We start from the raw sequence: 25,078 nt of genomic DNA, 5'->3' as shown, positions 1-25,078 counted from the left end.
GATGAATAGATAAATCCATATGCTATCTTATTAAATAAAAGATTTCCTGTTTAGAACTACGATTTTTGTTCTTGCACAACACCAGCTCTACTTCCTAGGCTATTGTTTCTGGCAGTCTGATTTGGACTAACAGCACTCAAAATGAGAACTATCCACCTTAATGTTTGTATTGTGAATTGCTGGTGCTTCATAATTAATAATTATTAAGATTCTTAAGAGTTTTCTGTTTATTTCCAAAGCCCAAAGTTTGTGAATTCACACATTGTCCAGCTACATTGATTTTAATAAGACTTATGTGTCTTTACAATCTCAGCTTAATCAGTGTTTCTCAAATTTGGGTCCTAACTGCTGTTAGATTCCCATCAGCTCTAACTAGCTGGGCCCAGTGGTCTGGGATGATAGGAGTTGCAGTCCAACAACAGCTGGGGAGCCAAGTTTCAGAAACACTTGTTAAGTTCTTCATTAATTCATTCTGATTTTCTGTTATCAGAAAGGTGCATTACAGAAAGATGATGGAGAGTTTGTATATTGTCTCATAAGAAGTAGAAATGACCCTAAAGCAGACTATGATCCATATGACCTCCAAGTAGTCTCTCCAAGTATGGCCAAACAAAGTAAAGAATATTGGACTGTTACAGCTTCATATGTATCCAAGGTAAGCAACAGGGAAAAGCCTGCATAAAAATGGCTTTTCAGTTCTCTGCCTTGTTTACTGGGCTCTAAGAAATGCTGTCACAGACTTCACAGGCCTTGTGAGATCTCCCAAGATCTCTGACAGTTCTGCAAGATCTTGTGCCAGTTCTGAAAGGTAAGGTTGCTCATGCAGAGGCAGTTCCAGGAGGTTGTTTTGACATTGTGTGACTTACGGGCTATTCTCCCCATACCGAACATAACCCCGCACAAGAAGCGATCCCACTGTATATCAATGAGAAATCCTCTCCACTTCCCAGTGGGGAGGAGTTGCTGTTGGCCACGTGGCCACCCACTCCCCACCGGGGACAGGGGACTTTGTCCCCCGTTGCCTGGGGGATCCCGGCCACATCAGAGCCCGGCCAGCCAATCTGCTGGCCGGGGGGGGCGTGGCCAGAGCCGTTTAAACGAAGGAGCGAGCCAGAGGACTTCTTCTTTGGCTCGCTTCCTCAATCACCTTCCCTCCCTCCCTATTTTGCAGGTTAGGCAATGGCCTTGCTATGGACTTTGGTTGGTCGCCTTGGTTGTCCGAGGGGCTTGGTAGGAATTTTTCCACTTGGCAAATTGGCACTGGCCACTTGGTTTTCACCTACCTCGTAGCAATCGTCACAACTTTGTTAGGGTTGCGGTTAGGCATTGTTTGACCTTGTGTTGGGGGAGGGAGGTGTGGCCATCACCTGCCCCTCCATGCTTAAGGGTATTCTGTTAAAGGAATTCGGGGGTGTAGATCTAGTCTGAAGCCCGGCTGGGGGCTAGGGCCTTGGCACGACCCCGACGGGAACACCAGGGGGAGCTTGAGTTGGTTCGCATCGACAGGGCTCCCCCTACCGGTGGCTTACCCTTACTGGACTTCCTGCACAATGGGCAGGAGTCAGATAAGTCAGGTCCAATCAAGGCCTAAGCCAATACCGCTCACATTCTGTTATTTCAATAAAGTTGTGGCCAGAATTTTGCCCAATAACATAAATCTAATATCTGTGTCCTTGTGTGAGTTATTTCCAACGAGGGGGTGGCTGCGGGGTCTCAACACACAATTCCTGATTCCCTGTTTTCTAACAATAGCAACGATTAAAAGGCATCCTCTCACTATCCTAAATTAGGTTTCTGACACAAAGAAAGCTTGGGAGGAAACCTGGAGTAGACTTTTCTCCTGAGTTGAGTATGTTTTCAGAGGCACCTTGTCCTTAATTCTTGGTGTATGTTGGCTCACCTGGGCCACAGTAAAAAAAAAAAAGGAAATTCCATAAATTTAAAATCAGACAATCTGCTGTTCTACACAAAGTGTGCCTTCCAAAGCAAAGGGTCTAACTGGAATTGCTTGTGTACTGGTGGCTGGATCTCCAAACTGAGTCGAGTGACATAATTGTGAGATTATCTAAAATCAAAGGTTTCTGAATTCTAGAATCAATGGTCAGGTTTTCAGGCAAAATGATAGAATTCCTCTGTGTGACATTCTTATTTTTTTCATTAAGTAGATGTAAAAAAACATAAATAGTGGTAAGTAATGTGTTTATAGGGTGCTGGTTAATTATAAAAGAACACATCTATAGAGGTAAGAAGGGAGAAACTTCACAGTTTAAAATAAGCGGAAACAGTTAAATCTTTGAACTCCTGAAAGTAGTTTTGCTTCATTTTTCTAGTTTACTTCAGTGTGTGGAAAAGAAGAAATGGAAATAATACCAGTAATCGAGTGGTTGTGTGAAAGACAAATTTATTATGCATTACGAAGTATCGATATATGTTTTAATTTCAGGTAAGAGAGACTGTATTATATTTTCAGTACATTATAGGCTGAATCCTGGAGTGCTGTTCCTCTTACAGAAGGGCTTTTTCTGTTACAACACAATATCTTTGCATGAGAAGGGAGAATAGGAATTGAATGTTGTTCTTCAGTTTGCACAAATCTCTTGCACAAGGTTACAGTCTTTTCCACAAGTTCTCAAGATGTGTGCCTGCAAAAGGTGTTGACTACGCACATTGCACATCAGAGGAATCCTTGGGCCTGGGCAGACATTGCCAAGGTTACAGGGAGGGGGCAGGCTGTGCACAGAGGGAATATACACAATCTTCCATGCGGACATTTCCCTATGCCAATTTACAAGGTCCATTCACAGTAAGTAACCAATGTTAGTACAGTATTTGCTCATATTCATTCTTCCCATTGTTTCTACTATTCCTCTCTAGCAGGGACGCGGACTTATAAAAAATATTGGGGGGGGGGCCCGGGAAAGCTCATGAATAATAAATAAGCTCATGAATATGCAAATAAAGTGGTGCCGCCTCCTCGTGAGCGAATAGGGGAGAGCGTGCTGCGCCTATTAATCAGCTCCAAAGGAAATTGGGTGGAGCTTTTGCTCGGGAGGGAGGGCAGGAGGCATGCAGCCCGACCCTGTGCATTTTGGGCTGGGGGAGGGGCGGCGATGGCGCTCTGCTGGAGGGGCGCCAGAGATTATTGGGGGGAGGAGCACCCCCAAACGAATTTTTGAGGGGGCTCGGGCCCCCTCAAGCCCCATGGAGTCGGCGCCTATGCTCTCTAGTATCTACTGTCTCTCTCACTGCAGAATTTGCAAGTTCCTTGGGAGAGATACCAGGGTTGTTTTTGGGGGGGGGTTCTTTTGCGTATGCTATTAAGTTCACAATGCTTCTGCTACTGGAGTTGAGACCTTTGAGTAGGGTCTGATATTAAATATTTACATATTTCCTTTTTGTGACAAAATTGAAGTAAACATGTGGCTCTATTATCTTTTTGTTGTGCAATCTTCCAGATCTCTTTCTCTACTTTTTTCTTTCTAGAAAGAGGAAATACTTTATCACCTGGAAAAGCAATGCTAAGAGATCAAAAATAGAGAACAGCAAGTAAGTGTGAACAAAATATATTAGTGTAGACAGTTTGTGAAACTAAGGCAGCCCTGTTTAGGGAAGTTTTTAATGTTTGATGTTTTATCGCTTATTATTATTATTATTATTATTATTATTATTATTATTAATTGATATTCTCTTGGGAGCTGCCCAGAGTGGCTGGGGAAACTCAGCCAAATAGGCGGAGTAGAAATAAATTATTATTATTATTATTATTATTATTATTATTATTATTATTATTATTATTACCTATCATTTCTGAAATATAGTTAGCAAATAAGCTGTGCAGTGATTTTCATTTTCTATTACTATATTAGGTAAGTCAGAAGTTCGGATTTTTACAAAGTGTGTAGTGGCCCATTATGGTTTACAGTGGTGGGATAGGAACAGACAAGTGTACATTACACCCCTGATGGATGTAGTTAGATGGATTTTCTTAGTGTGCCCTTGGAATAATGGGTTGTGAATCACAAACAGATGCATCTGATTGTGGCTGTGGCCACTGAAGCAGAGTCAGATTAAACTGTATGGCCCTGAATTCTATCCCCAGTAGGGCCGTGGCTGCCAATGACTGCAGCCATTTTTCGGAGTTCCTCAGAACCTTCTTTATGTGATTTTAAATACAGAAACTTTTTATTAACTGGTGTCATTCCCCAGCCATAAAGAAATAATGAAGAAATGGAGGAAAATAGGTAAAGGATTAAAAGTAACATTGAGAAAATGAACAGGGTCTACCTTCATAGGATGACATATATAGTCAGAGCTATAAATTCCAAATTGGAGGGGAAAGGGGGACACTATAAAGGTTATTTTAGTGTGTGTGTGTGTGTGTGTACACACACATTCATTCATCCACTGCACACACACAATTTTGGAGAATTTCCATGGCATCCCTGTTATGTCACTTAACATTTATTACTGTGAACTGAGAATCTGTATGGGTTTTATACTTAGAACTGGTTTTCTTTTTGGCAGAATGCTGTTGTATAAACGTTTGTTTCTGGCTGATGAGATATTACAAAAATGCTTGCTTTATATTCAAGCATTGTGTGAGGACGTGAGTAACACTGAGAAGCACAAATTGTCAGAAGATAAAACTATCAGTTTCATAAAGGTGAGAAGAAAAATATTTTCAGTGGATAGAAAAAGTGTAGGAAAAATATTTCCACAACTTTAAATATAATTACTTATACAGAAATATTTACTGTTGGAAGCCAGTGAAAATCTGGAAGCCAATTAAAATGTAATATAATAAAATGAATGCATTAATGTATGGTTTCCATTTCTCAAGATTTCATCTGATAAATGATGAGGGCATTATGACCTATCAGTGTGAGAAACAAGAGAATCAGATCAAATGTATTAGTTTGGTTCTGGTTTATGTTCAGTTTTAACTAAAGTTCTGGTTTAGGTCTGGTTCAGGTTCAAGGTCATTAAGTCTGGGATTTGGCTTGTAACAATTGAATCAATTGCATCAGATCAGTTTCACAGTATGTTGCATATATGATAAAGTGATTAATATCATGCTGATCTATGTAATTCCTAATACATTATTTTAAAATATAATATTTATCTATTTATTGAAAGATTTAAATGTGTTTTCTTTTTACGATAAAGACTCCATACTTGCTTCCCTGCTTCCCAGTGATAGTTTGGTGATTCACAGACATGTAATATTAAGCCAATTTTGCAGACAGCAGCTTTCGTTAATCACCACTTAATTACATCTGTTGACAGCGCCTCGACAGATGCAAATAACCAGCCACGACACTCCCCTGGAAGTCTGATAATTGATTCAATTCTCATACCCTGTATATTTATTGCTATGTTTTGTGGTCCATTATTGTGGGAAGTTAAGCAGAGAACTGCTGGTTTAAAAGAAGGAATGCTATCAAAGTTGATTGCTGTGTTTACATAAAGATGAACAGAATTTCACAGATTTTTAACTTTTCTCTTTTTGCATTTTAGTGCTGATGCTATGTCATTTCTTGCTTTTGCCCTTAAGGATTAATGAGGTGGTTCAATGGACACAGGATCTTGCATTAGATTTAGGGCATTTTTGGGTTATTCTATATATATTCCCCCCTTTTATTCTTAGATAGACATATCCCACACATACACTTTGGATGAATTTTGTGAGGAACAATACAAACAAAGTCAACAGGCACTCACTCAGCTACAAGATTTTAAAGATAAAGTAATCAAAGTAATCCGGACCTCTTTCTTAAAGGCAAGTTCTCTTTTTTGTACTTTAATTCTGAATATTTTAATTCTTGTATATCACTTCAACTATATTTATTTTTCCCCCTCTAATAGCAAGAAAGAGGGCATGCTTTTGGAGTTTCTTTGTATTTTTCAAGTCTTAATGTGTGTTTTATTCATTTTTTTAAGTGAAATGGAATTCTTAGATGGAGAAAGGCTGTAGTTTAGTGGCAAAGTACATGATGTGATTTTAAAAGGTCCCCAGATTCAATACCAGGCATCGCTAGATAGAGAGCTGCTGCCAGCCAGTGTAGATAATACTGAGTAAATGTATCAATGGTAAGGTATTAAACTCCTCTTTATGGAAGGGAGTCGCCTCAGACTCCTTAAAAGAAATAGAAGCATGACTACTGAAAAAAATCATTCTTAATCCAGAAGACTTGAACAATTAAAGGCTAGTGGGAAATGGGCAAGGTGCTCAAGTTATCATCGGCATTCTTGGAGAATGCTGATTTTCTTATTTCAGTTGGTGCTGAGCTCTGATCTTTTAATCTTTTTAAACATGTTAATATTATTTGACTATCTGTTCATTTTAGTCCCCGTTTCATTCTGTTGTTGAATACTTTAGCTTGCATGGTGAGTTTTTGAAATTCGTGAGTGAGCTAAATGGTTCTTAAAGCAGTGTTATGTACTGAAGTTCTCACCCTGGGCCAGCAGGGGGATACTGTAGATAGTTATGCAAATGAAGGATCGAAAAGTGACGTTCAGTGATTGGATAGTTTTGTATGCAAATGAAGGATCAAAAAGTGACGTTCAGTGATTGGATAGTTTTAGAAAATAGCAACAGTTACAATTGTTCTGTAGCTCTATATAAGCAGGCTGACTGAGCTCCTCAGTTAGTTCTGTTCCAGCTTACAAAATAAAGAGCTGCTTTGGAGAACTCGCTGTGTCGTCTGCTATGTCAACCCACAACTTAACACTGGCGACGAGGATGGGATCGATGGACATCAGAGCACAGTCAGATGCGGCCATCCTCTGAACTGAGCTGAATCACTGAGCTGAATCACAGAGCGAAATCACTGAGCGAAATCACTGGACAGAACCAATTCAGAGCTGACTGTTCTGGCTAGAGCACTGTGTTCCATCCATCGCCCTTCACGCTGTGATCAGAATCATGGCTTCACTTGTGCCTCTACCGCCGTTTGCGCCAGCCTCTGAATCATGGGACTCCTACCTCGCTCGGTTTGACTGCTACCAACGAGCTGACAGCAGTATCAAAGGAACGGAAGCGGGGCCTATTCCTCAGCCTCTGTGGGCCTGAGGTGTTTGAGACGGCCCGAGCATTGGTTGCGCCTGAAGCAGTCCAGGCAACACCATGGGACACGATCCAAGAGAAGCTCCGCAACCACTACGCACCAAAGCCGTCCAAGATTGCTGCCCACCATGCGTCTTACCACCGGAACCAGGCAGAGGGGGAGTCAATCAACAACTACACCACTGCCCTCAGACAGGCTGCAATGCACTGCGAGTTCCAAGACTTAGACGATGCCCTGATGGATCGAATCGTCTGCGGGGTCTGGGACATCCATCTGCAATGGCGTCTCCTCGCCAAGCCAGACCTTACGCTACAGAAAGCCATTGAGGAGGCTGTGGCCTCAGAAGCTGCTGAACGCTCCGCCCAGGAGATCCGCAAGTCCAGCAGTCCACATCTTGCTAGGAAGCCAGTTCCAGTGCATCACGAATAGGCCAGCAGTGAGGAGGCATCCTCCAGTGAAGACGATGACGTGCACCAGACAAAGCGGGAGCGCAGGAAGTTCCAATAGAAGTCCAAGGGCCAACCGGAATGTGCCGGCTGCGGAGGCAACCATTCCCGTGCCAAGTGTCGATTCAGAGACGCCATCTGTCGGAAGTGTTCCAGAAGGGGCCACATCGCTAAGGTCTGCCGATCGGCTCCGTCTGACACCCCCCCTTCACCGACTCGCAAGTCCAAGTCTTCACTCCAGTCTGCCAAGGAAAGCTGTTTCGCTCTCACCAACTGCCGCTGCCCGTCTGGAACCACGATTGGCCAAACCGACTCGCCTACGCGACGCAAGCTGAACGTCACGGTGCTCATTGAAGGAGCTCCATGTGACATGGAGATCGACACCGGGTCTGCCCCGTCCATCGTGTCTTGGAGCACTATCAAAAGACTGGTACCCAGAGTGTCCGAAAGGCAATTTGACTCTCACCGCGTACACCTGAGAGACTACCAGGGAAACGACATTCCTGTGGTAGGCGTTGGCCGGTTCCGGATCGCCTTCAAGGATTTTTCGGTCCTGCTTTGGCTGGTGGTGGTCAAAGGTTAGCGGCAAGCCTCCTAGGGCTAGACTGGTTTGATGCCCTCGGCCTGGAAGTCACCAGCATCAACTGCATTTCTAACGCAGAGACTGAGGGTCTGGTCAAAGACTTTGCTGAGGTTTTTGACGGCACTTTGGGGCAATATACAGGTACGCCCCTCCTTTAGCCTTGATCCACAAGTCGCCCCCATCAAGCTAAAGCCACGCCGGGTTCCCTTTGCTCTCAAGGCTAAGGTAGATGAACAACTGGACAAGCTGATCGCCCAAGGAGTTTTGGAGCCGGTTGACCACGGCAAGTGGGAAACCCCCATAGTCATGCCTGTCAAGCCAGACGGGTCGGTGAGAATCTGTGCTGACTACAAGTGCACGATCAACAAGGCGCTTATCCGGTTCTTGTTGTCCAACACCTGCTGCATTCCCTGGGTGACGGTAAGGTCTTCGCTAAGCTGGACCTTGCCCAAGCCTATCAACAACTGCTTGTCGATGATGCCACTGCTGAAGCCCAGACGATCGTCGCCCACCGAGGGGCATTCCGTTGCCGCCGGTTGCAGTTCGGGGTGAGTGTGGCTCCTGGCATCTTCCAAAGCCTTATGGAGCGGCTCCTGCAAGGGCTTCCGGGTGTGGTACCATGTTTTGATGACGTCTTGGTGTCTGCAGACTCACACCAGCAGCTGTTCGAGCGCCTCCGCGCCGTGCTGACCAGATTCCAAGAGGCTGGGCTCAAGGTAAAGAGGGAGAAGTGCCAGATCGCCGTTCCACAGGTAGAGTTCCTGGGCTATCTTATCGACGCCTCCGGCCTTCACCTGACCACATCCAAGATCCGCGCTATCCAGCAGGCCCCCATCCCAAAGAACAAGACGGAGTTGCAGGCGTTCCTGGGGCTGCTGAACTTTTATAACATGTTCCTGCCCCACAAAGCCACGGTGGCTGAGCCTCTTCACCGACTCCTCAGCACAAAGACGCCTTGGTCCTGAGGTCATCGGGAGACGGTGTTCTTCAACGTGGTCAAGGCTCTCCTTTCATTGGACTGTGTGTTGATACAGTACAGTGAATCCAGGCCACTGTTCCTTGCCTGCGACGCCTCACCTTTTGGCATCGGTGCTGTCCTTAGTCACCGTTTTCCAGACGGAAGAGAAGCACCGCTCGCCTACTTTTCCAGGACGCTATCTCTGATGGAACGGAATTACAGCCAGCTCGACAAGGAGGCACTGGCACTTGTGGCTGGAGTGAAGAGGTTCCATGAATACCTCTATGGCAGGACTTTTGACCTCATCACTGACCACAAGCCGCTCCTGGGCCTCCTCGCCGGTGATTGTCCAACTCCACCGGTCCTCTTGCCGCACATGCTGCGATAGACTGTTTTCCTGGCTGCCTACCACTACCGGCTCGTCCATCGCCCGGGGAAATCGATGGGCCATCCCGACGCCCTCAGCCGTTGCCCTCTTCCAGCGTTTGTGGAAGACCCGGCTCCAGCTTCATCGCTCCTCCAAGATTGAGGATCTTCCGGCAGTGCCTGTATCGGCTGCCACTGTGGCCTCTGCATCTGCCCAGGATCGCACCATCAGCCGTGTGCTCAACTGGGTGTGGAGGGGGGGTGGCCACAAGGGCCTTTTGCATCGGAGTTCCAGCCCTTCGCAACCAGACAACATGAACTCTCGGCTCATCACGGCTGTCTGCTGTGGGGAGACCGCGTTGTGATTCCCCAAAGACTCCGTCAACGCGTCCTGAAGGCTCTGCACGTTGGCCACCCGGGAATTGTCAAAATGAAGGCGTTGGCTCGGTGTTACGTCTGGTGGCCTAACATGGACGATGCCATCACTGCCTGGGTGTCCGCCTGTCAAGCGTGCCAAGAATCGAGGCCTGCACCACCGGCAGCTAAGGGACACACCTGGGAGACGCCAAAGACACCCTGGTCGAGGGTGCACATCTATCTGGCCGACCCCTTTCACGGCCAGACCTTTATAGTAGTGGTGGACGCCTATTCCAAATGGCTGGAGGTGGCCCTGATGCCCTCCACCACTACTGAGGCCATCATCCGGGTGCTGCGAGGCCTGTTTGCGACACATGGGTGTCCTGATGTCCTTGTCTCCGACAACGGACCGCAGTTCACGTCAGGCACTTTTGAGTGGTATCTTTTGGGACTGGGCATCCGCCATGCCCTAACAGCACCCTTTCATCCATCCAGCAACGGGCAAGCGGAGAAAATGGTGCGCTCGGCAAAAGAGGCACTGGTGTGCCTGGACCGGGGAGACTGGCATGAGCGGGTCGCCGAATACTTGTTTGTGCAACACATTACCCCTCATGCGGCCACAGGGCGGAGTCCTGCTGAACTGCTTATGGGCCGCCGCCTTAGGTCACCGCTCGATCGGCTGCACCCGGACTTTGACGTGGCCGAACCCCCAGGCTGTGCCAACACGCCACGGTCATTTGTTCCAGGAAACCAGGTCTTTGCCCGGAACTATGTGGGGGACATTCCTTGGGTACCAGCCACAGTAGTGGGAGTCACTGGACCTCGCTCGTACCAGGTGGCACTCGAAGACGGATGCTTGTGGCACCGGCACATAGACCAGCTTAGGCGCAGGGTTGGGGACTTGGACACTATCGTGGTGCCCCCAACTGCGCTCGTGGCTCCAGAAGAGACACTTACAGATGGCGAGGCTCCACCTACACCTCCCTCGCAAACTGCCAGCGTGGAGCCGAACCAAGCCGCTTCAGAGGGTCTGCCAGACTTACCACAGGCTCAGACCACTCCACTTGCGGAGGCTCCACCCACAGCAGCGGATCCAGGGGATGTGGTTTCAACACCACCTAGGGTCGCACCACAGCCTCAGCAAGAATTGTGTGGCCCCCCGGACATGGCTACCAGTCCCCGGCGGTCTGGCAGAGTTTCCAAGCGCCCAACCTATTTAAAGGACTATGTTGTTGGACATGTATCACTGTTGGTCTAAGTATGGGAAATGTAACCGATATGCTTTTGTGCCTAATTGAACCATTACGTGTAGTGCTGTATATAAGGAAACCATTACGATTTTAACTAACGCCTTATCTCGGTGGGGAGGGGTGTTATGTACTGAAGTTCTCACCCTGGGCCAGCAGGGGGATACTGTAGATAGTTATGCAAATGAAGGATCGAAAAGTGACGTTCAGTGATTGGATAGTTTTGTATGCAAATGAAGGATCAAAAAGTGACGTTCAGTGATTGGATAGTTTTAGAAAATGGCAACAGTTACAATTGTTCTGTAGCTCTATATAAGCAGGCTGACTGAGCTCCTCAGTTAGTTCTGTTCCAGCTTACAAAATAAAGAGCTGCTTTGGAGAACTCGCTGTGTCGTCTGCTATGTCAACCCACAACTTAACAAGCAGCATCTTATTTTATTATGAACTCTGTGTATTTTGATTGTAAACTGATGTTTTAATTGGTTTTGTTTTAATTTATGCCACATAGAAGCTTCTGTATGAAGCGACCAATCTAACAATTGCACATAATGAGAAGACCAGAAGTTCACCAGATAAAAACTGTTTTTTGTTACTAGAGAAAATTCTTTCATTGGAAGCAATCCTAAATTACTAGTAGCTTAGAACAGTGTTTCCCAACCACTGTTCCGCGGCACACTAGTGTGCCGCGAGATGTTGCCTGGTGTGCCGCGAGATGTTGTCTGGAGGGAGGCGGGCGAGTCGGGCGGCGAGAGGCGGGGCGTCGGCGGCGAGGAGAGGCCGCCCAGCGCGGGGCTCTCGCCGTCTGCCTGCCTGGCTGCCTGCGAGCTCGGCGGGCAGCGCCTCCGTCCGCAGCGCCCGCCTCGCGGCTCTCATTCCCTGCCCCTGCCAAAGCTCACCCAGCCAAGCCGCGCTCTCCTTCCTGCCTCGCTTTGCTGCCTCCTCCCCCCCCCACCCCCAAAGCTTGGAGGTTCCCCGGCAAGGGGGAGGGAAAAAAATTGAAACTTACACTTTCGTGCGTCCCTCCCGGCGTGACGCTGCGCGCTGACGTCACGGGGCTGTAATGGTGGTGTGCCTCGAGATTTTTTTCATCAAACAAGTGTGCCTTTGCCCAAAAAAGGTTGGGAAACACTGGCTTAGAACAAGTATTGCAAATATTTTATCTTATAAAAAGGTTATTCAGTATATAGTAATTATTTTTTCCAAATTATTTTTTCCAAAATGTTATAGATAGCTGAAATGAAGGGAGCAGAAAAGCTTTTTCTGCATTTGCCAGATGATGCCAGAAAAAAGCCAAAACACTTTGAGATAGCTGGATGGCGGCACATAATGGAAGACTTTTCTAGGTTTCTTCAGCTTGTTGACCGAATGTTTCAAGAACTGCTTCGAAAATTGGTTCACAATGCTTTAAACCTTCTTTTGGAGATATTTGAAGGCTCTCATAATAAGACAGTTTCAAAACTGAAGACAAATGGGGACCTTATATGGTATTTTCACCTGTTTATGATGAAAACACTTGTCCAAAATGTTTTGCTTTATTGTATTGTTCATAAGATTCCTTTGTCATTTTCTTTTATTATTAAGCATAGGTACCTGTTTTGAAAGATTATGAAAAAGAATTTCTTGGAGCAAATGCTTGTTGTTGAATATGAGTAAAGAGCCAAGTATAATATTAATTCTCATAATTGTTATAATTAACACCAATTATATAGTTAACAAATAGTTAAATAATCTTTCTGATATATTTAATATGTAGTTTAATGTTTTAAGGTAGTTACCAGTATCATTCTGTATCTACTACCCTGAGCTCTTTGGGAAAAGGCAGGATAAAAGTGTGTGCAATTACTTAGTAGAAATAGTTTGTCCTATATCTGTTCAAAAATAATTTAGGTTTTTTCCCCCCATATACACAGGGCATATAAAAAAACAATTGAGAGAGCAAATAGCTTATCGAATACTGAGAATAGACATCAACAGATGTTTCAAGCCAATTATTTTGAGATATCACAGGCATCATCACGCCATTCAGAAAAGCCTGAGCCACAAGTAGAAATCATTACTGTTAATGATATAGGCAAGGTAAATTGTTTTCAATGAAAATCTCTTAATCTAACCCTTATGAAGGACTGAATGTAGCTACAAGATAATGCATGATTGCATTCTGCTAGATTTTTTATTCATTTATATCTCACTTTGTTTGATTGTTAATTCATTCATGCCCCACTTTTCAAAATAAAATCATCCTAATATAGCTTATTTCAATAGAAATTAAAGCAAACTTAATACATGAGTTTTAGGTTCACGTTTCTCATAGTCTCTCCATGCCTCATGACACGCTATTTGGAAGCTATAGGCAGTTTCTTCCTCGGGTTTTTTTAATGCTTAAGGTATAATAAAATTAAGATTTTTTTTCATGTTATATTTCATTAATTTCTAATCACAAGGGTCTCTTTTGAAACAGAATCACAGTGGTAAGAAATTAAGAAGCTTGTCCTAAATCTCCATGCTTCTTGAGGGACAATGTGCAAAAATAGGTTTCATTTAGACTTATTCCTTTTCATTTAATTTCAGAATGTTAATAACAACAAGAACAATAATAATAATATAGAATGGATTTTTGTTGTTGTTATTAAGTTATGAATCACCTTTTACATGTCTCAAAGTGATTTACAAACATATCATGAAAACTTTATAAAACAGTATGAAAACAACTGGTTAGGTTAAAGAACAATATCAAATGAGCAAATGAGCAGAGATCCTTTCATCCAGCTGAAAAAACCATGTCAAAATAAAAAATGTTTTCCATTGTTTCTGGGAAATACATATCTTGGGTACCCGTCATAATGAAACATAGATGCCACACTGAAAACTCCGTTACGGATTGTTAATGTGGAGCAGGCTGGTGATATTTTTGGGACTTTAGGAAGAAGCTCCTGCAGAATGCAGCGACCTATTGGATAAGGTGGTCTCTCAAGTAACTGGGTCTTTCGGTATATAGGGCTTTAGAAATTGGTCCCCAAAAGTATTTTCTGTGAACCCCTGAGACCTCCAGGTATTGTGTAAATTCAAATAATAATAATAATAATAATAATAATAATAATAATAATAATAATAATAATAATTTGAAGTTGGCCTGAGAGAAGATCCTACAAAGTGTTGTGTCCTAGTAGTAGTTTGACCCCACGAGCAACCTAGCTGCCAGGTTCTGCACTAACTCTAGTCTCTGGACCTACCTCAACAGTAACCCCTCATATTCAAGCAAGAATAAACAGATTTATAATATATTAATGCTGTGGATTATTCAGTTTTGTTCCTTATTAATATATTATTTTTCTGAATATTATTATTTCTATCTTATAATTAAATACTTTTTAAATAATATTTTTCACATAATTTTTCATACTGTGCAGATTTCCCATTTGCATTTAAATGATTAAAAACTTAATAAAAATGTAAGCCATTTTTGTTTTTCTTATACAAATTTAGATACTGGAAGATGTGAAAAGGCAACTGAGAGGAGAGGAAGAATATGTGCCAATATTTAAAATAAATATAGAGCTTAGAATTCCTTATGAAAAGGAACTTTGTCGAAAATACATCCAGGAGGATGATGATGATTATCTCTCAGAAACCTCATTAGTACCTTTCAATGAAACATTGGAAGATGAAGATTTGAAACAATTATCTCCAAGTGACAGACAAAGCAAACATGAGGGATCGGAAAATTCTGTGCTACTACAGTCAAATGCATCCAGCGATGAAAAAACCATTTTGAGTAAGAGTAACCTGAGTTCTTTGAGATTACAGTTTTGAGTCTTTGATTCTGCATGAGCACAGATGCGCAACTCAGAGTCACATTAGATATACCATCTCTCCAAGATCTAACTGTTGGGCCAGTGGACTTAGCCATGCTTCCTCTTGTCCCACTGCTTTCCCCATGGGGAAAAGCACTCTTTAGTGCTTTTTGAGTTTTATCCAGATTGACGTTTGCTCCAATTTAGTACCGAAGAGAAATGATCAGGGCAAGGAAAACAACTGCTTGGACCTGTGCTCTCTAGACATGGGACAAGCAGAAATGTGGACGGGCCCAGTGACAAGTGACATTAGCTCTGCAGCTATCACACCATGTTTATGTAGGAGATGGATAGAGGATTAAATCTGTAGATTACAATTTAAACCTCCTATCCCACATGTGTGAGAAATACAGGTTGTAAGGCTATGAAGTCTTTAGCAGAGTAAAACAAATAGGCCTGTTATGTTGCAATCCTCTGCAGCTTTCTAGGAAGAGGCACATGGAGAAATTTCCAGGTACGTTTCTGCGGGGAGAGGCAGGTATTGCAGTCCTGAGCTGCATAAAACTTTATGGGTCAAAAGCAGCACTTTGAATTGAGCCCAGAAATTAATTGGAAGCCACTGCAGTTGTGCCAGAATTGACATTATTATCTGCTCAGATTGTCTTGCCCCAATCAGAAATCTGATTATTGGATTCTGCGCTAGCTGCAGTTTCTCAACCATCTTCAAATTTGTACCTGCCACATTCCGTAAGGTATGGTTGTGTTAACATTTTCCTTTATGTTGGTATCAGCAACTTTTGGATTCTCCACACTTTAGTGGCTATATGAACTTCACTATTATTATTTAGATCTGAACAATGACTTCAGGTTGGGTAAAAGGCATGGGAGGGTGGGATATTTAGTTTGTATTTTTTCTTTTTTTTTAGATGTAACACAAAGTACTTTTTCATATAAAACTCAATAACTAAATAAAAAAATAAAGAAAGCAGTGCATAGCACATTGCACTATTCTAACCCAGGTGTTATGAGAACGTTGACAACAGAAGTTAGGCTACCCCTGTCCAGATAGGGTTGCAGTTGGGTCACCAGCCAAAGTGGATGCAAGGCGCACTGTACCGCTGAGGCCACTTATGCCTCAAGAAAAAGTAACAAACCCAGAAGTACCTCCAAGCTGTGCACTTGCTCCTTCAGGACAGACTGAATCCTGCCTGTCCAATGTAGGAAGCTACCCACTAACAGCTGCTCATTATCTGGATTATGTTTCAGTTTATTGGCTTTCACCTGATCCATTACAGGAGCCAGGCACTGGCACAGCATATCCACTGCTACTCTTGCCATTGTAAAGGAGAAATAGAGCTGTGGATCACCCCAGTCAGCAGTTTCATGCAGATCTTAAATAGCATAGGGGATATAAATAACCTCAGTGGCTATCCATGGGGCCAAACATCCCCCTAGCACCTTCTGCTGGAAATAGCCATCCAAGTATTATAAATTATTATGAAGTAGTACTGGAACCATCTCAAAGTGGAACTGCTCACCCCCAACGTGGACAGCTATCCCAGAAACAAGGATGCCAAGTTGAATAAAATATTGGGGGACGGGCAGAGGTAAGTCCCACACTGCATAATCAATCACATGATGTGGCACGCACACACCGTTGGAATGGCAATGCCTATCAACTTTGGGGAGGTCTGGTCCCCTCAAATATATTAATAGGATGGGGCCGAAGGGACCTCGGCTCCTAGGAGTTGACTCCTATGCCCAGAAATATACAAAAGCGTTCAAAAGAACCAAGAGGGCTATTGCTATTTGGGTGGGATTCTGTTTCATACTGGCAAAATATGGTTGACCAGACTTTTTGCAATAAGAAAGGTGATGGGGAAATGTACTGGAAATTGTTGGACAGTGCTTGTTTTGACATGTCTCACTTCCCTGAAAACCAAATAAATGTTCATTAGATAGCTAACACCATCTAATTTCCCTGCAAACAAATCAAGATCAGTGCTCAATGAGCAGGTCACCTGGAAGCACCTGTGGGCACACTCCCCCATCTCTCCTAACAAAGGAGGATGGACCAAGCCGGTTTTTATTGCAAAGCTGTTATTAAACTCCAATTTAAATGGATCCAAATAACATGTTTTGAAATTATTGTTTTAAGAATTCAGTAGAAAACGTTTCCTTTTAGGAAAGTGATGCCATTCAAAGATTGATATTTTCAATGGCTTAATTTTTTTTAAAGTGTTTGCTTTTCTTTTTGGATTAGGTAGAACACATTCTTCTAAATCCAATGTGGAATCACTGAAATATAAAAGGTATGTCTAATCATAGGAGCCTTGTTTTACAGATCATATACTGTGCTGACTCTGCAGAAGGGATACATATTTATTTCAGTAGTTTTACAATTTGAGATGGTTGCTGGTGACCTGAATGGGTTGGGGTAATGTCTCTCATCACATGATGGATGCAGGAGAGCAAAGAACTCTGGGAGGCAGGCATAGTCCCCTCAGTTTTTTCTCTCGTATTGTTTTTGTCCTGGCTCTCCCTAACCTCTTATTTCAGTTAAGTTTTCCTATTTTCAGGTATTCTTTGCTTACTTATTTTTCTGATGCTTGAATGCTATTAACCCACCTGATCAGAACTCCATAAAATCCTTTCGGAATATTGGAGAAGGGCTCTTCTTGAACAATATGGGATGGGGTACGGGGAATGCTGTGAGGAAAGGAGAAAACAGAGAGCTTTTTTCTTTGTGAACTTCCTTAATGTTATTTGTATTAGAATCCAATACTAATATTAGGTGAGTCTTTCTCTTGCACACACACACCCTGATAGCCCTACACTTTAGATTTGAAGCTCTTTGCTGTTCTATATTTTATATTTAACATTTTCTGAAGACCTTTTGCCAATAAATTCATTGTTTTCTTATCTAGCTCTCCAGCATTCGCTACAGATTTTTATCTAGCTCCTAATAGAAGAGAGTTTTCAATGCAGTTCCAAGGAATTGTGGATGCACTAGAAAACATTATTGGTAAGTAATCTCACTCAAACAATGTGCAGTGCTAGGTGTAATTTTTAATATTTAATTAACATATAGTTTGAACTGATGAAGCAGAGAAAAGGAATAAATTGCCAGTTCTCACAGTGAAGGAATGTAGGAAGTGGGGTCCCCCAAATATCTCTATTGGGACCGGTGCTTTTTTTAGCTTGTTCATAAGTTACTGGAGATAAGAGTGAGTAGTGAGGTTTAGTTTCCTGATGACACCACATTGTTGAGGATGGTAAAGACAAAAAGCAATTGCAAGAAGCCGCAAAAGGATGTCTTCAAACTTGGTGAAATTAAAATTTTATTTTTTATTTAAAATAGTTATATAGTTATTGAAATAATCTGAATTGATATTTCTGTTACTGTTGCAAAGTGTTTCTGTCGCTTGCCCAAGTTTCAAATATAGGTTAATCCATGGGGGTGGGGTTGTTGATTTATATTTATTAAGAATTCATACTCCATGCCCAGGGCTAGTTTCTGAGTTTATAAATACTATTGTATTATCTCTTATTAGATCAAGTTCTGCCATTTTCTCAAGATGCCCAGCTGTCGATCTTCACAACTCAATCTTTACATAAAATAATGCAACCTTCTATGGATCCTGAACCAGGACAGCATTTATCAACATGGCCAAACTGTGATCTCATTCTAGGAACAGATCCAGATTATCAAAGCAAAGTACGTTTTTACGTTCCAGGGGATAGTGTGTAAAGACAAAATCACATATAATCAGAACAAACCTGGAACTACCCCTGTGTGACCATCCCTGCTTTTCAGAAGCTGGTGTGCCAAGCAGGGCTTGCTCCCCATGGAAGGCAGAGAGCATTTAAGCTCTCAGCTTTGCTTACCGGGCTCTGGGAAGGTTGCATAGGATCCTCCCAGAGCCTGTGTGAAGCCTTCCTAGAGCCTGGTAAAGAAAGTGGAGCACTTAAAAGCTCTTTGGAGACCCTCCCCCGACCCCAGGAGCCGCCTGGGTGAAATGAATGATGCATGAAAACTTGTTGTGGGGTTAAAATTGGTGTTTATCCCTCCCATTCCCCAGCCGGGGATCTGAGGCACATCAAGGTTAACAGATCTGTCTGGGGAGTGGGCTGGCTCTCGAAGACGTATGTTTAAGCAGAGAGCCTGCCCCTATTTCGCTCTAACATGGGAGTGCACTGACAACCTTTCAGCATATGGCCAGTGACTCCCTTCAACACAGTCCCTTTAACAGGGAAGCCTGGGATTGCCGCCGCAGGGGGGCATGTGTCACCATCCCCATTTAGGGAAGATAACAGGGGTCAGCAAACTTTTTCAGCAGGGGGCCGGTCCACTGTCCCTCAGACCTTGTGGGGGGCCGGACTATATATTTTTTTTGGGGGGGAATGAACTAATTCCTATGCCCCACAAATAACCTAGAGATGCATTTTAAATAAAAGCACACATTCTACTCATGTAAAAACACCAGGCAGGCCCTACAAATAACCCAGAGATGCATTTTAAATAAAAGGACACATTCTACTCATGTAAAAACATGCTGATTCCCGTACCGTCCGCAGGCCGGATTTAGAATGTGATTGGGCCGGATTCAGCCCCCGGGCCTTAGTTTGCCTACCCATGGGCTAAAGGATTCCGCCCAAGGCATAAAACTGTAGGCTCCGCCCCCTTAGATATGCAAAGAGCAGACCGGAGTGAAGACTACCCCTTCTTGGTCCGTTCTCCTGGCTCCTCCGCCCGTTCATTCTGAACTGAAGTTCGGCTGGCACCTCAAGGGCTGTAATGTGGGGAGATGAACCAGGAGCATTCTGCCAGGAGGATTGGAGGTGCTGTGCGCGGCCATGCAGAGGGCATGCTACGGTTGGTGGGGAGACCAGTCATTTTGTACGAGGCAAACTAGTTGCGGGCGCAGTAAACCGGAGGCCATTCTTGCTGTGTAAACAGCAAGAATGACATGAGAACATCTTGGGATTGAAATGTCCACAACTTTATTGATCACAGATGTGTTTAGAGTAGCAAGTTTTTGTTATACAGTGGTACCTTGGGTTAAGTACTTAATTCGTTCCGGAGGTCTGTTCTTAACCTGAAACTGTTCTTAACCTGAAGCACCACTTTAGCTAATGGGGCCTCCTGCTGCTGCTGCACCGCCGGAGCACGATTTCTGTTCTCATCCTGAAGCACAGTTCTTAACCTGAAGCAGTATTTCTGGGTTAGCGGAGTCTGTAACCTGAAGCGTATGTAACCCAAGGTACTACTGTAGCATATAAGAAAAATGAAAAGAGCAGGTTTTGACATGGAGAAATTTTCTCCAGCTTTGTTAAAGGACTAATGTCCAAACACCAGAGTGCTTTATTAAATAGTGGGGTGAGAAAGAGGTTGCTGGAGACAATGAGAAAAGGGATAATGTGTAATTTCTTTAGTTGTTCTTGAAACTGATTTATGTAACATGCAGAGGGTGCTTTTTAATCTCATAGTGCATATTCCTGCAACCTTAATCCTGCCTCCTGGATACTGCAAGCAGTTAGGAGCTCAAGAAGGGCAAATGTGTCCTATTCTTACCCTTCTCCTACAAACTCATACTCATACTCAGTTGCTATTATTAACTCAGTTACCTTATGTAACTCATGGAGGTCAGATCTGTTTAACCTGTTTGGGGCATTGCTTTCTTTTTCTCTTAATCTAAAAATGAATATTTTCCTGTACACCTGGCAGAATTCCCCCAGTACCCAGAAACTACATCGTATTGCTAGCTCCATTTTCCTGCTTCAATTATAGACATGATATGGCATTAGAAGAATTAATATGATATTGCCACAAATCCAGCCCACATATGTCTTATTCTGACAGCTGACAAATATATTGGTATTTGGTGAATATAAAGCCAATTTGCAACTAGTAATGCAAATAAATACGCACAAAAATTCAAATGGGGGTTGATTTTCTACTCGTCACTCAGAGGACCTGGTTTCCAAAATGTTCCAGTAGCAATAGATGATCCATTTTATTGGATTATGTGTGCACTAGCTAAAATACAGTTAAATACAGATTTGCAACCATGCTGTTTCAGTTATGTATTACTAGCTGGCTGTGTTTAAATGATTTAGCACTGAGTATGAGCAGTGAGCCCAAGGAAGGCATTGGGCTCACATACTCTCTCTTTTCCTCAAACAGCAAGGAGGAGGACTTGACCAGAGTTTAGCTTGTTTTAAGGAATCTCAAAATAGCATTACATTTGAATTAGCTACCTGGGCTTTCTTGATCATTACAGTATTGTTTCTGCATCACTAAAACATTTTGGCTTAGAATAATGTGCCTTTGACTTCTAAGTTTATCATCTGTTTCCTGTTTTACTCTGCAGATTCTGACCCTTCTGTCTCTTCAAAGTTGTTCACTGGGCCGAGTAGAATCTTACAGCAGAAACTTTTTAAATTACTGCAATATGGTTGATAAAGCAAAAAATACAACTGACACTATATTTTCACTAAATAGAGAAATGTCTACAGCAGAGTTCAGAAACATTCTGGAAAACTATACTGTTGATATAAAGGAGATTGTATGTATGGTTACTGAAAAGAACATCTGTATGTTTAAGGTCCAGAGTTTCAACTTTCAAAAGGATTGCCTCCCATTTTTTGAAGCTCTCATTAGTATAATTCTTAGCTGCTTTTATGAAGTAATGGATGCAAAGAATGTACATCTTGTAGAAGTAAGTATTTCAGTTTTTCATTCAATAAACTTTTAGGATAAAGGCCTTATATGAAAAAAAAATCCACTGCCACCAGTGCAAAACAAAATTTTGCAAAATAGCTATGCCAGTCATAGAAAAGACTGAAAAATATTTGGAAAGGTAGGATATAAGTGTGTGTGTGTGTGTATAGAAGAGATGCCCAGCCAGAATGTCTTCTGTATAGCCTCCTTCTGCCCCAGTACCATCACAGATGCAAGCAAATCTCACGGGGAACCACTACCTTCTCACCTTGGGAGAGCTACCTGGCTTCAGTCTCTTTGCTAGTGCAGGTGTTGGGGGAGATTGGATTGGAGATGAAGCTACTCTAATATTACCTAGTTAGAAGATACTATTCATTATTTGTTATTGCCCCTTATACGCTAACCCAAGGAATCACTTTCTAAAACCCTTGTATGTTCAAGGAAGCAGTCTTTCCCCGATAGAGCGGGTTTAGTGGTTACTGAATGACTCCAATGCATTCTTTTAGAAAGTACCCCTTTCTGCACTGGCAGCAGGCAATATGAGGAAGATGGAATTGGACAAAATAGCCATGAACTGTAAGGGGAATTCAGAGGTCTAAATCTGAAGTACACTTTGTGTAGTAGTGGAGGCTCCCTGGTGGTAGTCTCACCAGAAATTGAGGATTCTGATTGTTTTAGTAGATGCCTTGATTTATATTTAGTATTTGAAATTGCTTGTGTTTCTGTGCTTTTGTCATGGCCTTCAGCTAGCACAATAAACTTACTGAACTCAGTATTACCTAGCAGGTTGGTGAGATTCAGCAACTTGTTGCAGCAGGCTAAAGTGGAAAGGTGAGCATAAAAAGGAAAGTATTGAACAGCTAGTCAGAAGTCTAGTAACAATATAGAGCTAGTGCACAAAGTACTACTGCTCAGTATGCTGAGAAGACAATTATGTCATAGTCAGATCCATTACTTTTGAGAGCTCAATTCCCTGTCCTTTATGCCCCAATTGAGACTGTCAACTTCTTAGATAGATCTATACTTAAACACTCATATGAATGAATGAATGAATATTCTGCAGCCTATTGGCTTCCAGAACCATTTGAGACAGAACACCTTAATGATTAGTTGTATTTTAACATTTTAATTTAATTTATTTAATGTTGCTTATGTTCTAGCAGTGTACATTGCCTTGATTTTTCATGATATAATGAAAAATGCTTCAATAGATAAATATAAATGCTTCAATAGATAAATATACTGTCTACTACCAGGAAAGTATCTTTGGATTTGCTTGTTGCAAATCTCTTTCCTTTCTTGAAGCACTCACCCCCTACTCACAAACCCCTGGGTCCTGCCCCATAGTGAGAACCACTGTTCTGGAGAATATTTTTTTATATTGGTGGGGGGTATATATATTGTTACATGCCACGCCAATCTCTGTCAAGTGGTAGCAATATTCAAGGGGGTACAGACACTCACCCAGGGTCATTTTTCTGTTGTGAATTCAGGGCATGGAGAAGGCTGTAGCGTTTTAAGATATAGGGCTTATTTTACACCTATATACACCTGGATCTACATGGAGAGGAAGAGAGTCCACACCATTACATCTCCAGAGTGTCTCTCCTTGTTTCTCTCATACCTTCAGCCAGCTTGAGTGCAGAGTAGCCAGCCATGCTTCCCAATCTCTGGGTTGCAGCTTCTCCAGTCAGCAGCCAAGATGGTTTTGCCCACTTCCTCCTTTTTCTTCCCAGCAGTCTAACAATATATTCAAATGTTTTATTAATATGTCATTGCATTTAGGTCATCAGGACAGCAGTTGCAAAGCTGAGCAAAGAACTACTGACGGTGGATGGATTCATTGAACATTTGCTATATCTCCAACAAATTTCTGAAGAACTACCAAAAATAAAGGTTCAGTATAACAGTCTTTCTGAGCTCTACTTCATTGCAAAAGACTATGATATCTTTCTTCCACTTCAGCAACTTGCTCTCTATCAGACTGTTGTGCGAACACTCCAGAATCTTCAGTCAACTATCCTTATTTGTGAAAAAATGAAGGATGATTATGTTATAAAGTTCAATGAAGGATTGGCAGAATATATTGACAATCTTCAGGCTGAACTGAGGGAATACAAAAACAAAGTAAGTTACTAGTGAAATATCATTTTTACCTTGTTTATAGTTGCAGAGGAATGAGACCAAAGCATAGGAGCACTTAATTTCCCTGTTAGCTTTGACTGCATTTTTGTTTTTGGAGGTAAAATGAGAAACTAATTAAATTAGGTCGTGCCCGATGTAAAATATATTAAGTTAAACAGAGACGTGATGGAGAAGAATCTTTGGAAGTGGACCTGCCTCTAGCAAATAGTAATATGGAAGCTGTGTGATGGACAGCTGCTTTAATTATACCTCAAAATTTTCAAAGTTCTCCCAAACCAGACTTAGAAACAAGCTTCAGCAGCTCATTAGAATCCAACTCAAAACCAAGGTGAACCCCCAATTTGGCTAAGATTTTTATCCAAGATGTATGAAAATTCCTGGCTGCCCCCTCTCCACTGCATTCTTGGGATTGCTTTATCATTTATTTTGTGTTTTAGGTACGAAATCCTGTCCTTCTCCTCAGTGAAACCTTGCCTAAGATGGCTAATGAGATTATTGAAAGCCTAATAGAAGAAGCAGCTGATATTAGTGAGAAAATAATGAACTATGCAAATTACCAGACTGTTTTTGACAGTTCAGTTAGTGAGATGAAATCTACATCCTTGGAAAAGATGTCACATGGAGCTCAGTCTGGAGACTGTCAGAGGGCAACTGTTGAGCTCTCTGAAATTGAAAGTGATCTAGTATTGCGTAAATTGTTGTGGGATTCAAGGCAGGAATGGGCTAGGCTTTTTTTTAACTGGAAACATACAATTTTTTGGAACCTTGACGTGGATTTAATTCAAAGAGATGTTAACAGATTCATGCAGATTGTACAGATTCTGGAAAAAGGTAAGAAAAAAAATATAATTGCAGTAGTTATGAATTAATTGAAATAAAAATGGTTTCTTTAGATATTAAAAACTGGGTTTTGAAATGGAATAATGACAACTTTGGCTTTAGTTCCACTATGGAGGTTTATCAACAAAAGGCTAAATTGCCCAGTGTTTTCACTGTGTTAGATTATTTTAACACAAGAGATAGATAATTATGGCATAGCAGTGTTCTGAACAAAGAGAACAAATCATATTGTGCTTGCTCAAATGTCTCCCTTGGTCAGTTCATTGTGCCAAACTTTGAGCTTTCTAAAAGAACGATTATTTGTGAGAGAGAAAAACTGTATGTACTTCTTGATTGTCGTGACTATGTCAAATATTAGTAATATGATGATGATAATAATAATAATAATAATAATACCTTTATTGTCATTGTACAACCTGTGTACAATGAAATTAAATGAGCCTCCCCCCCCCAACACTCAGTCTCATTACACTCTGCTTGCTAATCGAACAACACACCACCTTGCAAGTCAATGGCGCTATGTTATTTTCCGTTCAACAGCCTAACAGCCTACA

At 42.4% G+C, this 25,078-nt stretch overlaps 1 protein-coding gene across 11 annotated transcripts in view; it reads left to right on the top strand.

Annotated features, from left to right (window-relative positions):
* Nucleotides 1-25,078, top strand: part of DNAH14 (dynein axonemal heavy chain 14) — a 149,189-nt gene that overhangs the window by 9,960 nt on the left and 114,151 nt on the right. For all 11 annotated transcript variants that reach the window (XR_014005918.1, XR_014005919.1, XM_081186336.1 and 8 more), the window contains exons 7-20: nt 491-655; nt 2,331-2,443; nt 3,484-3,546; nt 4,525-4,663; nt 5,648-5,779; nt 12,252-12,508; nt 12,935-13,100; nt 14,508-14,796; nt 17,079-17,127; nt 17,743-17,840; nt 18,370-18,533; nt 21,190-21,537; nt 23,325-23,666; nt 24,122-24,515. Coding sequence is in view for 9 of the 11 variants with exons in the window: in XM_081186336.1 (XP_081042462.1) it covers nt 491-655; nt 2,331-2,443; nt 3,484-3,546; nt 4,525-4,663; nt 5,648-5,779; nt 12,252-12,508; nt 12,935-13,100; nt 14,508-14,796; nt 17,079-17,127; nt 17,743-17,840; nt 18,370-18,533; nt 21,190-21,537; nt 23,325-23,666; nt 24,122-24,515 (2,719 nt within the window). In the remaining 2 variants the exon portion in view is untranslated. The remainder of the gene's footprint in view (nt 1-490; nt 656-2,330; nt 2,444-3,483; nt 3,547-4,524; nt 4,664-5,647; nt 5,780-12,251; nt 12,509-12,934; nt 13,101-14,507; nt 14,797-17,078; nt 17,128-17,742; nt 17,841-18,369; nt 18,534-21,189; nt 21,538-23,324; nt 23,667-24,121; nt 24,516-25,078) is intronic.

Source organism: Podarcis bocagei (genome assembly GCF_964188305.1).
Source record: "Podarcis bocagei genome assembly, chromosome: 3".
In the NCBI taxonomy this organism is placed as follows: Eukaryota; Metazoa; Chordata; class Lepidosauria; order Squamata; family Lacertidae; genus Podarcis; species Podarcis bocagei.
This window is presented reverse-complemented; position numbering and strand designations above follow the sequence as displayed.